Source organism: Anoplopoma fimbria, chromosome 20 (genome assembly GCF_027596085.1).
Source record: "Anoplopoma fimbria isolate UVic2021 breed Golden Eagle Sablefish chromosome 20, Afim_UVic_2022, whole genome shotgun sequence".
In the NCBI taxonomy this organism is placed as follows: Eukaryota; Metazoa; Chordata; class Actinopteri; order Perciformes; family Anoplopomatidae; genus Anoplopoma; species Anoplopoma fimbria.
Window position 1 is genome coordinate 450001 of NC_072468.1, and position 14346 is coordinate 464346.

The 14346-nt window shown below is 37.5% G+C and overlaps 1 protein-coding gene across 1 annotated transcript in view; it reads left to right on the forward strand.

Moving 5' to 3' along the window:
- Positions 1 to 7478, forward strand: part of itga8 (integrin, alpha 8) — a 37103-nt gene extending 29625 nt beyond the window's left edge. The window contains exons 22-30 of the mRNA XM_054621198.1: positions 1261 to 1340; positions 1886 to 1966; positions 3393 to 3498; positions 4779 to 4937; positions 6047 to 6163; positions 6279 to 6392; positions 6601 to 6702; positions 6801 to 6923; positions 7004 to 7478. Coding sequence (XP_054477173.1) covers positions 1261 to 1340; positions 1886 to 1966; positions 3393 to 3498; positions 4779 to 4937; positions 6047 to 6163; positions 6279 to 6392; positions 6601 to 6702; positions 6801 to 6923; positions 7004 to 7093 — 972 coding nt within the window. The 3' untranslated portion in view covers positions 7094 to 7478. The remainder of the gene's footprint in view (positions 1 to 1260; positions 1341 to 1885; positions 1967 to 3392; positions 3499 to 4778; positions 4938 to 6046; positions 6164 to 6278; positions 6393 to 6600; positions 6703 to 6800; positions 6924 to 7003) is intronic.
- The last annotated feature ends 6868 nt before the right edge of the window (positions 7479 to 14346 follow it).

Genomic DNA, 14346 nt, shown 5'->3' on the forward strand with positions numbered 1-14346 from the left:
TATCTAAAATGTTTTAGAGTATCAAACAACCCCTGTAGGTGGCTGTTAAAATGTTTGTAATTTTCACCCTTTTTTCGCAGAGGTTAAATTCTTGTTTGTTGAAAAAGATTTTAATTGGGACTTTGTAAAAAAGGCATTATGAAGACCTCAGGAGGTTCTTAAACTACTGCTGCAGCATAAACCACCTCTCTCAGTATTGTTACAAAAAAATTATTGTTTTTGCCAAAATGTCGCTAAATATAATGCTTGTGGCAAAGCTTTATAGTTTGAAGGAGGCCAATAACCCAACACAGAAGCAGTGCATTTAGCCATGTTGTGGAGAAAACATAATTCTTTCGAAAAAAAATACAGCAGGCAATCTGACAACACTAAAGTTTCTGTGGATGTTTTGATATTTTTTCTCCACCATGAAAATGTACAATCCATTGTAACCAACATAAATTGAAGCTGACCAGCTAGTGAGCTCTCTAAAGGATAAAACAACACACTATTAACAGCCACCTTTCAAGCGGGGTGTGAAGCTTAAAGGACGCATTTTAAGAGACTAAGTTGACCTGTGCAGACTGTTGTTGGGCTGTTCTCCTTCTGGAGTATCATCATAGCTGATTGTGACGTCTTCTCTCTGAACGACTCATCCTCATTTGGTGTCTCTTAAGATCTTTCCTGCCTGACTTTGTTGTCCCGCACACCACCCACCTCCACAGGCCTGCCCCGTGAAGTGTTAGTGCGAGTCTGCATGCTGTCATTTCCATCTCTGGACCATGTGTTTGATCTGTTTTTCAGTAGAGCTCACACACACACATGCTCATCCCCATCCACACTGTCACACGGCAACAAGCACGTACACACACACTGTGGTTTTACAGTTGATGATGAACTTAGTCCTCCACGTGTTTTGAGTTAGCCTAGAGGACACGATTTAAACTGTGGAGAAATGTAGCTTTAAGTGTCTGTAGTCTGGATATTCTCAGATTTAAGAATGATTCTGTTGTCTACACTTGTGCGTGCACACACACACACACAAACACACACCCAGAACCAATGTAATTACAAAGGGGGTTGTAGCAAACGGATTTTTACAGTCTATTACTGGTCATTTTATATGGCCTTTGATGTACAGATGCATCTTATTGTGCATCTGTACATCAAATGTGTTTCTTTCCTCTCAGTAATTTGTCTTTAACTGACCTTCTCTTTCTGTTATCACATGTTTTTTATACATTCTCTCTTTTTTTGCGTTTTCTCCGCCCTCTCCCCCAGCTGTCTGTTGGTTTGAGGTTTTCTGTCCAAAGGCTGGACGATGCAGGACACAAGATCAGCTTTGAGCTACAGATCCACAGGTGACACGCCCACCAACTCTCACGCATACCCCCAACATCACACACACACACACACACACACACACACACACACACACACACACACACACACACACACACACACACACACACACACACACACACACACACACACACAAAGAGCTGTTTGTGTTTCTTCTGAGCCATGTAAATAAGTTCTGTCTGTCCTGATCTCGTCACTGTGGTTTGATGAAACTAACCGCTAAGACAGAGGAAGACAGATGGCCCAGAGGAACTCCAGAGAGAGGACAAGCTCTACACAACATGTCCACTGTTTGCTTCATTGAATTGATTTCCAGACATCACATCACTAGACACAGACGGTTAAATGTTAGCCAAGCCCACCACCAGGGAAATTCTTCTTTGAGTCATAAATACACAGCTTTATTATGAGATTTTGCTTTCATACATTTTGTACTATAGCCTTCTGTGATATGCAAATTGATATGGAGGGAATGTAGGACAAAATCATCGTGATGTGTTTTGTTATAGATTTGTATTTAAAGTCTTTGTGAATCTCTCCACAGCTCCAACAAAGATAACTCCGACAGCAACCCAGTCAGTTTGAATCTGTCCATCATTGCCAAAGCTCAACTCCATTTACGTGGGTGAGTCAAGCATCTTTGCATGTGAGAGCGGGGCGTCTTCTCCAAAACATAGTGACAACCTTATTTGTTGCTGTGTCAGTTTCATAAAGTTACACTTGATCTGGTTTCAGTCTACATTTTTTTTGTGTTTGAAGGATATTACTGCCCCTTTTATAATGTTTGGTATTTGCAGAGCATGTTTATATACACATGGAAAACAGCATGAAAACACATTTCTAGAAATAAATGTGACCTAATCATGTGCACATGGGATACTTGAGAGCCTTTGACATGTTCATAGATGCCCATATGCCCACTGATACACACACACACACACACACACACACACACACACACACACACACACACACACACACACACACACACACACACACACACACACACACACACACACACACACACACACTTCAAAGCTTGAAGTCTTCCATGGCTTTGTTTGGTTGTGTTTAGCTGCACATACAAACAATGGTGGACCTGGGATGAGATACGAGGACATACGAGTTCCTGAGTTTGTATTGTGAAATTTTCACACCTCAGCTTTGTCCATTAAGCATTTTGAATTTTGGTATTTTTTTGTATATCACATTTGTTAATTTGAAAATGAACTAAATTAAGAGAACATGGTTAGGTTTGTCATGGGATGTGACTCTTTGCAAAACTAGATCAATTGCTGCACATTTAGCTTGCAAAAAGTAGGTCACCATTTGAGGGTTGTAAACAATTGTAACCTATTAGGTCAGACTACTTTAAAACTTCAGAATGATGTCATCAAATGGGGTAGAATCGGCTTTGCAGCAGTTACCTTTTTGTTTATTAGTTTGTTGACATTAACACAATTGTGTTCATTCAACTATATGTTTAAACATTAAGGTCCTAGTTAGTGATAATGTTGAACTAGCCTGCATTATATTCTGAGGTATTTCTAATATCCTGCCCCCTCATGTACAGTAAGAAAATATCAAGGACAAAAAATAAGAAACACCCCATAATGTAGTCCAATACACTGCCATCACAAAAAAAATTACAGTAGCCGTTAAAGGACAATTTACATTTATATAATAATTGGTCTCTGTAGCCATTTCTCTTGCATAAACTAGACATGGCCCATCCTAGTGCAATCCCACTGTGAAAAAAAGGGGCCAAAATCCTGTCTTTTTTTGTCTCATTCTAAACATGTATTCCAAATTTCAACTTTATCTAGTATGAGTCACCAAATCAAATAGGTATGTTCCAAAGTTATTGTGCTTTCTGAACCAAATTTGCCATCTGAGCCATGTTACAAGGATACAACCTGCATGGGACAACCAGACTGCAACCCTCTGCCACTGCTGGGGAAGAAAAATACTATGTTGACAGCGACCAATAACACTGTCAACATTCATATGGTTTGTGAGTATTTTATTTAATCTGTTTCTCCTCTCTTCAGGGTGTCTCATCCCTCTCAGGTGGTGCTGCCATTCCCACGCTGGGAACCCAAAGAGAAGCCTGTCAAAGAGGACGACGTGGGACCGCAAGTAACACACATCTATGAGGTAAATGCATGTCCTAGATCCAAACACAGCTTTGTAGCTTACTTTCATGTTAGGAGGAAGGTAGAGGTGTTTTCAGAGATGGCAAGATGAAGAAGAAGAAGTCTGGGTTGTTTTGTTTTTGTTGTTTCTGGTCACAAAGCAGGTCTCCGTCGCAGACTGTTTAGATGAAAAGAGCAGAAAAATAGGTGTGGGAAGTTGTAAATTAGGCTTCAGCAAGAGGGGGGCTCTATAAGTTGAGGTAGACAGCAACACACACACAGTAAAACCAGTAGCTCTATAAATAATTGGGCTCTGGCTGATCAAAGGTCTCCAGCTCAGGAGTAATTACTGCTGCGAAGGTGGGAAAAACAGAGAAGGGGGAAAACAGAGAAGGAGGGAGAAAGGCGAGTAAGAAGGAGGAAGGAAGGCAAAGAAGATTTTTCTTAGACTGGACACAGTGTAATGAGTAATGACCACTGAGGGGGGGAAACAAGGTCAAACAGAGGTACAGACACATAGATAGAAGGAGGGAGGATGGCAGACAGACTGGCGACGGTTTACAATAGGGGTGTGTGCATGTGTGCGTCTGTGCACCACACATGATTTATTTTTTGTTTTAAAGGGACGGCTGCTTCATTGAATTGGAGTGCAGCCGTGTCTGGCCTGTCCTGCAGCTGATAATGATTTTCATTTGTGGTACTTTTCCCAGTTGGCAGCTGCTTATAGTTAGAGAGGACAGAGTTTTTTTTTTCTCTCTCTTGCAAAATTCCTGCCCTGCAGCACCAGGATCATGTCCTGTTTGGATGACTTGCTTCAGTGTTAATGACTGTGTGTGTGTGTGTGTGTGTGTGTGTGTGTGTGTGTGTGTGTGTGTGTGTGTGTGTGTGTGTGTGTGTGTGTGTGTGTGTGTGTGTGTGTGTGTGTGTGTGTGTGTGTGTGTGTGTGTGTGTGTGGGAAGAGAGGAGAGAGAGAGAGAGAGAAAAATAATACAGGTTGGGGTAAAACATGATTTTTTTGAATTGATGGTTCATTTAAGCTCATAATTCATTCATCTTAATTTAAAGTGGAATGATGAGCCAGGTGGTGCTGTAGGTTTAACTTGTCTTGTATTCCAATCCCAATGGACTGAAGACTGCATTACTATTATCTTCACTAAAACACAGGTGGCCTGTGTCATCATCCCACAGTTATGATAACCTAATTATAGCCTCAGTCACTTGATACCTACTAATAAGACAGAAGAGATCACAATTCTAACGTGATGTTTTTTTTTTTCTTCTGTTCCTTTTCTCCGTCTCCAGCTCCATAACTTTGGTCCCAGCAGTATTCAGGATGCTGAACTCCAGGTTGGCTGGCCCTCCCGTTTCCGTGACGAGAATCTGCTGTATGCAATGGAGATTCAATCTGACGGACCAATTAGCTGTCGGACGAACACCAGCCTCAACCCACTTGGCCTTCAGGTAACACACTGATATATGAACATATACATGCTTATGCATGCAGAAACATTTTTGAAAACTCATTTCAATACCAAACTATTTAATTATGGACATATTGCCTGCAGTGAAAATAAATATGTGTCATAGTATTCCTCACCACTTTCTTGCATTCTATCAAACCACTGAAATTTCAGACTTTTATTTGTTATACTGCTAGCGGCTTATTCATTTATCCATTTCTCCATAATTTATACCTGCTCATTTAAAACATAATTGTACCCGTTGTTTGGCTGCTTTCCATGGTCTTTGCCAGTTGGCTTAAAGCGATGGGGGGTGGAGCATTATGCTTATTAGTACAAATTAGAGATGGCATAGTTTCCAATATCTATGATATAATCTGTAGAGTAATTCAAAAAGAAAACATGCCGTGATTGAAAAAAGTATATAATTATGTCAGAAAGTTAAGCGCTACAAGCTGTAATCATATATGAAAACAAAATGAGTTTGGTTAAAGGTCAGATGTATTTTTGTTTTCTTCCTGATTTGGTCCTTTCCAATACCAATCATTTTTCAATCACCGTCTATCCCTGTGTTGGCTGGACTGACTGACTCACACTGACAGTGTTATTTCAAAAGTTTAAATGCATTGAGCTTCATGCTCAATTCCTTTCACAGAATAGGTGCCTCTCCAAAAGTATTGATCAATCAATAAATCAATCTGTCAGCTGTTGGAAAATGTATTAACTACTATTTTGATAATTGCTGAATTGTTCAAGTAATTTTTCTGATGTCCAGACAAAATTACTGTAAATTGAATCTTAAACGATGCTCACGATAGAATTGTAAGATGTCATTTTGGGCGCCGTAACTCTTAACAGACATTAGTTATGTTTCAACATTTCATGGCTAAATGATTCATAAAAAAAAAAAAAAATCTAAATTAAATTAATATTAAATGAAAAAATAAATAAAAGCTACTATTGTCTCCCCCACATTACGGATATGGTCTTAGTCACAGTAAAGTATGTAATTCAAAAGTCTGAGTATATCCCTTTGTTTTTTGCTTCAAAATTGCTGAATTGCAAAAAATGAAATAGTCAATGTTGACAGCTCTCATGTTTCTCTCTCAGATTTCCTCTCTCCAGGACACACCTGAATTATTGGGATTCTTGAGGAACACCAGCGGTCCTCCTCATCGCCACAAACGATCCAGCCCTGCCACTGAGAGTTATAGCGGTAAAACCTTGGTGAGCCTCACATACATGAACAATCTCTCAAGAAACTAAACCAAAATGTTCATCCGTAATTCACAAGTGTTTAATGTGTCTTTGCTTTCTCTGCTCTCTGTTCTTTTCTCCACAGAATTGCACCAATATCTCTTGTCTGAGGATCACATGTATCGTTGGCCGGTTGGATCGTGGTCAGAGCGCGGTGGTGAAGATCCGCTCAAGACTCTGGGCGAACACTTTCCTGCAGGTCAGTGTCTTCACCTGTCATAGGATTGTAGATTTTCAGATTATAATTGTATTGAGTACTCAAGGGACTTCGTGTCCATTTTACATTAAAAGCTACGGTTCAAAGTTCAAATTAAACTCCATGAAATGTCTTGCAAAGGAACATAATATGTTAAATAAGTGATAGCTCAAATTGCACCTTCAAATAATAATGTTACCCTGTCTTACAGCGGCGTAACGACCCCTACATCCTCAACTCTACTGTGTCCTTCATCGTCACAGCCCTTCCTTACCGCATCAAGCCCTCCACCCTTCCTCAACACACCACCTCGGTAAGATGCAGGCACAGAAAATATGTGTTTGAGTTTGAGAAAAAAGGACACGTATCAGCATTTACAGACACCTAACTGTATCAATCTGTGACCTGTAGATGGGGACCCTGGTGTTATGGGGAACTCCTGATGTGTCCTTTGCTGTTCCACTCTGGGTCATCATCCTGGCCATCCTGCTGGGGCTGCTGGTGCTGGCCATATTAACATTAGCTATGTGGAAGGTACATACACATCATTTAGCATTCCTTGAGCTAATTTGTTTATCCAATATAACACTAATGGGCTAATGTTTTTCCCTCAGTGTGGTTTCTTTGACCGAGCACGGCCACCAGCTGACGATGACGTATCCGACAAGGAGCAGCTGACGTCTGATCAAACAGGGGACGCCTAAGATGATACGCGAAAGCTCCGGATTGGAGGACTGTGGTTTGAGAGGGACGTGCCCCTTTTGAGTAACTTAAATCAGATCTGAGATCTGTATTAGTCGGACCCTACATTCCTTTGCTGGAGGTCTTCTACCTCTACGGTATTGAAACTGAAGACTTCAGCGCCGCACAGACTGGGACCAAAGAACGAGGTTCAAACCAGCCTAAGTGGGACTAAAACACACTTAACAGGCTCAATCACACACACACATGTCCATTGTTTATCCATTGTGATGAAGAACAAGACCAACATTTAAGACAGAGTGGACTTTGGTGTGAAGACAATGCTTTAAATGTTTTGGAACATTTCTGTGTGTCTGTGTAAATGGGGCACAAAGATACTAGAGATCTATGCACAAGTGCTTTTGTGAGTGTGTGTGTGTGTGTGTGTGTGTGTGTGTGTGTGTGTGTGTGTGTGTGTGTGTGTGTGTGTGTGTGTGTGTGTGTGTGTGTGTACATGTACTGTTCATATACGTGTGTGTATTAGGGGGTGCCTCTTGTTTCATCCTTTCATTCAGTTATGAGATTCTTTCCCCAGCTGATTTAATTTATCCTACAGTGGGTTTCTACTAACTGTGCTGTGTACAGATGTATTACACACACACATACACAGATGCAGCCACATGCATAAACACAAAGGCACAAAGTTGATGTCGATATTTATGAATGTATGTGCAATATTTGGGCGTTGCGTGATACTGAAGCTTGTTTACACTGGCATTATTTTATTAGAGCTTAATGTTTTCATTGTTTATGAATTTATTGGTATTTTAGATATTAGTATTGCTTAACAGCAAAAGCAATTGTTTGGACTGGTGTACAGACATTTTTAGTTTACATTACATTAGTTTTGAAAACAAAAAGTATTATTTTCTCAATAGAATGACATCAGAATTTTATTTCGGAGATGACAAACCATTTCTCAACAGCCGAAGCCCTGCCCTGCTACTTCAAGGTTTGCTTCTGTCTGTTATTTGGGATTTTTTCTAACGTGACAGTCGATAAGACTTCAAAAACTAGCTGTAAAGATAAAGAGTCCATATAAAAACGCATATCACTGCACGTACCTTATGGCATTTAACAGTTTTTAATGTTGTCAATTGCTTATCACATATTAATGTATCATGCATGGGCAGGCATTACAAAGCAGTCAGGGCATCAACAGCACCCTGAATTAACTTTTAATGTGTCACCATAAAGTAGGTGTCTCCACATTTTACCATGATGACTCTCAGCCAGACTATCAAGATGAAATAACTTCTATTATCACTTTCATGGATGCAAGCCAAGTTAAAGGTGAATTTGACTGATTTTACATTTAATGTGTTATGGTTTAGTCATATTTGGTTTTATATCAAAACTGACGTTTCACCAGATTAAAGTGTTGCTTGATTATTCTTTCTCATCCTTTGCTGTATATAAGGAAACTGAACTGTACAATGTCTTCCTGTCCAAAATGAAGTTAGAGAGTGAAATCATCAATGCATTTTGTTGAAAAAAGAGCACAGAAATATTAAATGAAAAAGATATATGTTAAGCATATTGTTAACAAATTATTTATACTACATGTTTTGACTAAGTTTAAATTGCTCTATCAAACATGCTTTGAAAATAATGTAATCAAAGTATATATGGATAGACATGTAGTTGGTATAGTATCTGTTGCCACCACTTTTCAAAATCATGTCCAGTCATATCTAATAACAACTTAGTTTCAAGGCTGATGCCTCCACCTTAGAGGAAGCACTCTTGCTCCCCCAAGTGGTGCAATGTAGAAATAAACCTGTATGACTGTTTTTATGGATGAGCGAAACAGTAAAATGTTTGGCTGGTCATGGACCTCTTGTGGCAATGACTTGAACAAAACTCTGTGGTGATCCATGTAATGTCAGTATACATTTAAGACAGGGGTAAGAAAACACAAGTTTGTTTATCTATTTCAGTAAACAGGGTTACTTCGTATTAAACGGCGATATTCTTCATGTAGACTGGGTTCTTGGCAAAAGCCCAGGTTAAATTCCATCCCTTCTCTTTCCCCCTGTCCTGACATACATACATGAAATAAAAAAGGCAAAAGGTCCCTTTGCTCACCTTGCTTGGACCATACCCACCATGGAAGTTATGGAAGTTAATTTTGATCCCAACCAAACACCTTTAAAGCGATGACCACTCACACGCAGACTATCAAGATGAAAGAACTTCTATAATCACTGTCATGGATGCAAGCTAAGTTAAATGTGAATTTGACTGATAGCATAACTTTATTTTTTTATATGATGAAAAAAAGTCATAGTACAGTATGTCGAAAAAAAGTCATAGCATATTATTTCGAAAAAAGTCATAGTATAGTATGTCGACAAAAGTCATAGTATGGTATGTCCAAAAAAGGAATAGTTTAGTATGCCAAAAGAAATCATAGCATATTATGTCGAAAAAAATCATAGTATAGTGTGTTGAAAAAAGAAAAGAAATCATAGTATAGTATGTTGAAAAAAGAAAAAAGTCATAGTATAGTGTTTTAAAAAAAGTTTAAAAAAATCATAGGATATTATGTTGAAAAAAAGTCATATCATAGTGTCGAAAAAAGAAAAAAGAAAGTAATAGTATAGTGTGTTGAGAAAAGGTCATAGTATAGTATGTCCTAAAAAAGGAATAGTTTAGTATGCCAAAAGAAGTCATAGCATATTATGTCGAAAAAAGTTGTCGAAAAAACAAAAAAAGTCATAGTATAGTATGTTGAAAAAAGTAAAAGAAAGTCATAGTATAATGTGTAGAAATAAGTAAAAAAGATCATAGTATAGTATGTTGAAAAAAGTAAAAAAAATCGTACAATCGTATATAGTATAGCATGTCAAAAAAAAGTCATATGTATGCATGTTGATTTTTTTTTTTTAAACAAGTCATAATACAGCATGTCGAAAAAAAATAAAAAAATAAGTCAGAGCATAGCATATAGATAAAAAGTCTAAATAAATCAAAGTATATCATGTCAAAGAAAATGTATATGTATGCATGTTGAATTTAAAAAAAATAATAAGTCATAGTATAGCATGTCGAAAAATGTCATGAAAAAGGTAATATTATAATATGCCAAAAAAATGTCATGAAAAAAGTCATACTATAGCATGTCAAAAACATTTCAGGAAAAAAGTCATGTTATAACGTGTCGAAAAATGTCATGAAAAAATTCATATTATGATATGTCGAAGAATATCATAAAGAAGTCATAGTTTAGTATGTAGAAAATATCCTCACTTTTTAAAAATATCCTCATTTTCTAAAAATATCCTCACTTTTTAAAAATATCCTCACTTTGGTAAAATCTCCTAACTTTTGAAAATATCCTGACTTTTGGACTCTTTAAAAATCTCCTCACTAAAAAATATCCTCACTGACTCTTTAAAAATATTTTAAAAATATCTCACTTTTTTTCCTCACTTTGGTAAAATATCCTCACTTTTTAAAATATCCTCACTTTATTTTAAAATATCATCACTTTTCAAAAATATCCTCACTTTGGTAAAATATCCTCACTTTTTAAAAATCTCCTCACTTTTTAAAAATATCCTCACTTTCTAAAAAGATCCTCACTTTTGAAAAATACCCTCACTTTTTTTAGTATAAAGTCCAATATATTTAATTTTAGATTTTTCAGTAATCCAAAAGTATTCAGAGTATTATTGTTATTATGTTTAATTCAATGGATTATGTTTCTAATTATGAAAAATGTGATGTAATTTTTATCCAGTACCTTACTACATTTCAAAGTAATCTGACCTAGCCTTGATAGTATATAAAGGTGTATCACAAGCACACAGTTGACAAACCACAGATTCAAATACAAAGTGCTTCCAAAACACATCTTCTCTGTCTTAACCATTTTGACAAAAAAGAGACATAATGCAGTTATTCTTTAGACTTTTATTTCTTTGAATATATTTGATCAAATGTAAAATCAAACATTTGAAGTAAAGATTTAACAGTTTCTGACTAGCAAACCTCAACACCATCAAAATAAGGGAACATTATTGATACTTACGACATACTGTACGTAGGACATACTGCATTTTAGCTGAGATTTATCGTACAAACAGACCCAATTTACAAAATCCTTTTTTAAGAAGTCCTTTACTCCCATAATTTCCTGTTTTTTGAGCTGGTGCGAAAGAAAATATCTTAGGTGACGCAATATCCTGTATTTCTTTCAAATAAATGATGTACTTTTTAAATTAAACTTCACTTCAAAGGTCTGTACATGAGGATCAGTGTATCCTCTCCACTGTCAGCAAGGTCATACCAACATTATAATGGAAGACTTTGGCTATTTACAAATCACTGAGATGCTGTACTGATAGAGAACAGTTGATCTCAGACATGCTGTACATTACTTCTGTGTATTAGTTAGACTTAGCCCCACCCCCACCCCATATAACAAAGTGCAATTCCATAGATCACCACAAGGCGGTGCTTATACACCATAATCAACATTATTTAGAAAGGCTGTTACAAATTTTAAGTGGCCCAGCTTAAGCATATTTATGAGCAAACAACTTGTGGGTGTGCAGGGCCTTTTAGGAACATTTAAGCATTTTGGGGAAATGCGCTTATTTGCTTTCTTGCTGAAGAGTCACCTAACACTCAGCAAGAATACGAATAAGTATATTTCCCAAGACGTGAAATTATTCCTTTAAGCATCAATCCTATATTTCAAATATTTGTCTGTTTCATTATGTCATTTCAGGTCTGTAATTGAAAAATAAAATTTTCTTTAAAAAAAATTACAAACGCAGGCCAGGCTCACGAGAGAGGAAATGACAACAAAGATAAACGGATGAAACAGTACCTCTACTTTGTAACAGTGAAGAATATAAGACCACATCATTTTGGTGAAGAACAGTCACTGGGCAGTGTTAAGCCTGAGCAGTCAATCACAACAAAAGAGAACAGTCTGGTTACTGGGTTTACAATAAACACCTTTCAGGAGCTATAAAAGGTTAATGGCTATTATTATGAATTGCAGATCACATACTGCATGTTACAGTGTGCGAGTCAAATTCTATTCTGAGGAAACCAAATGTGTGTCTGTGTTTCCAAAGAACTGTACTGAACATTCATGAACATTATATCAATACCTGAACTGACCGAAACGATAGCAGGACTACTTGATATTGGTGATTTAATGGAATGATTGAAGAAGGAGGCGCTGTGGCACATACAGTACATAGGCTACATAAGGGTTAGAATATCTATACACACACACACACACACACACACACACACACACACACACACACACACACACACACACACACACACACACACACACACACACACACACACACACTGTACACTCTCTAGAATACATTTAACTGTACATGATCAACTCTCAATGGCTTTACAACTCACTCTCTTTCTCTCTATAGTAGCTCTATCAGTCATCAAAAATAAAGTTGAGATATTTAGCCCAATGTGTGTTTACATTCCCTGCCCTGGTGTATATATAATGTTTTCTCTCAATGATGAACCTGTGCAATGGATGAAAAACAGTCAGTTGATTATTTTCTTTAAATCTAACAGCTGAGTTACAGGGACACCACCAACACCACCACCCTCCTGCTGGATGCTTGATCAAAGTGCTGCTGCTCAGGACACACAAACACATTGATTGTGACAAACACATACTGTCTCAGACAAACACACACACACGTACGGATACACACTGTTCCTGAGTATGAACTGTAGGATATTCATTTTGGCTCTCCTCTAAAAAAAAGAAAAGAATGACATGTTCACTGATCTACGAGAATAAAAGCTGTTTTAAACAAATCCAACCATACTCTGCTATAACAGGTATAGACTTAAGAAAGGTATGCCATCATTAACGAAAATAGGTTTTAATGGTAAAACCCTAAACAACATGTGGTGCTGTCAACAAGGTATATATATATATATATATATATATATATATATATATATATATATATATATATATATATATATGTCTAAGGCAGTAGCTTCTGTAAAGAAAGCAATTGAATATGTCAATAGAATCTTCCATCAATACGTAAATCTCATGCCAAATCTTTATTTATTCTATGGTGTATTTGCATTTAAAGTTGCTTTCATCAATCATTTTTGTTAACAATTGGTCAGATGGTTCCGTGTAATGTGAAGGGGGTAAAGGAACACCAGACTCTGGTGTTCCTTTCACCTCTACGAAGCTATTTAGCCTCCTCTATCAATGATTTGGTTTCATGGTCTGCAATATTCTCTCAACAGGGTGGATTTGATGTGCAGGAGTTTGTTGTTTTTCAGTGAAAAGCTCTGATAAACCCATTCTAAACTACCTGCACAGCAGCAAATGGCACACAAACACAGCTATCAACAACCTAGTGACCATGATGGAGAATTTAGCAACTCAAGAGCCAGAGATTTCCCCCAGGAACTGGATGAGACCAAAACAGAGCAACAAGTAGGGTGAACTGAACTAATATTCATGAGACCGCCTGAAAGATGACCTTCAAATTAATGATGATTTGTGTTGCTGGATGTATAATTACTAAATCGTTCTCCAAGTTTGCCATATCAAATCTAGAAGGGTGTCAGTGTGGTGTTTAGTTTGCTGCACTGCCCTCAAGTGGCCAAAAAAATAAATTAATGCAGTTAGGCAAGTTGGTCAACTAGAGTTTATATTACAGTCCCAGTCCATACATAAATTGCACAGATTTTAAATGCAGTACCAGGATTTTAAATGCAGTATCAGGGTTAAAGATCGGCATTAACAATTGTCACATGCTGTCTTTGAAAGGAATAATGAGACTTCTAAACTATTAAGGAAAATTTGACTGAGGAACTCAGAGAAATGCACCAATGAGCACTGATGTCACCCACACATTGCAAAGCAATGCTATCAAATTATATATTGATTGAGGACTTATTCAGTGACTTACATTCAGGCCTTTTCAGTCTTGATATTTGCAGGTTACATTGACAACTGAGCTAACAGCTAGAGCCACTTAAACACACCTTAATTCTGTGCTCCAAAAACACACAGACCAGAAGACACACACAAACACACACACACACACACACACACACACACACACACACACACACACACACACACACACACACACACACACACACACACACACACACACACACACACACACACACACACACACACACACACACACACACACACACACACACACACACA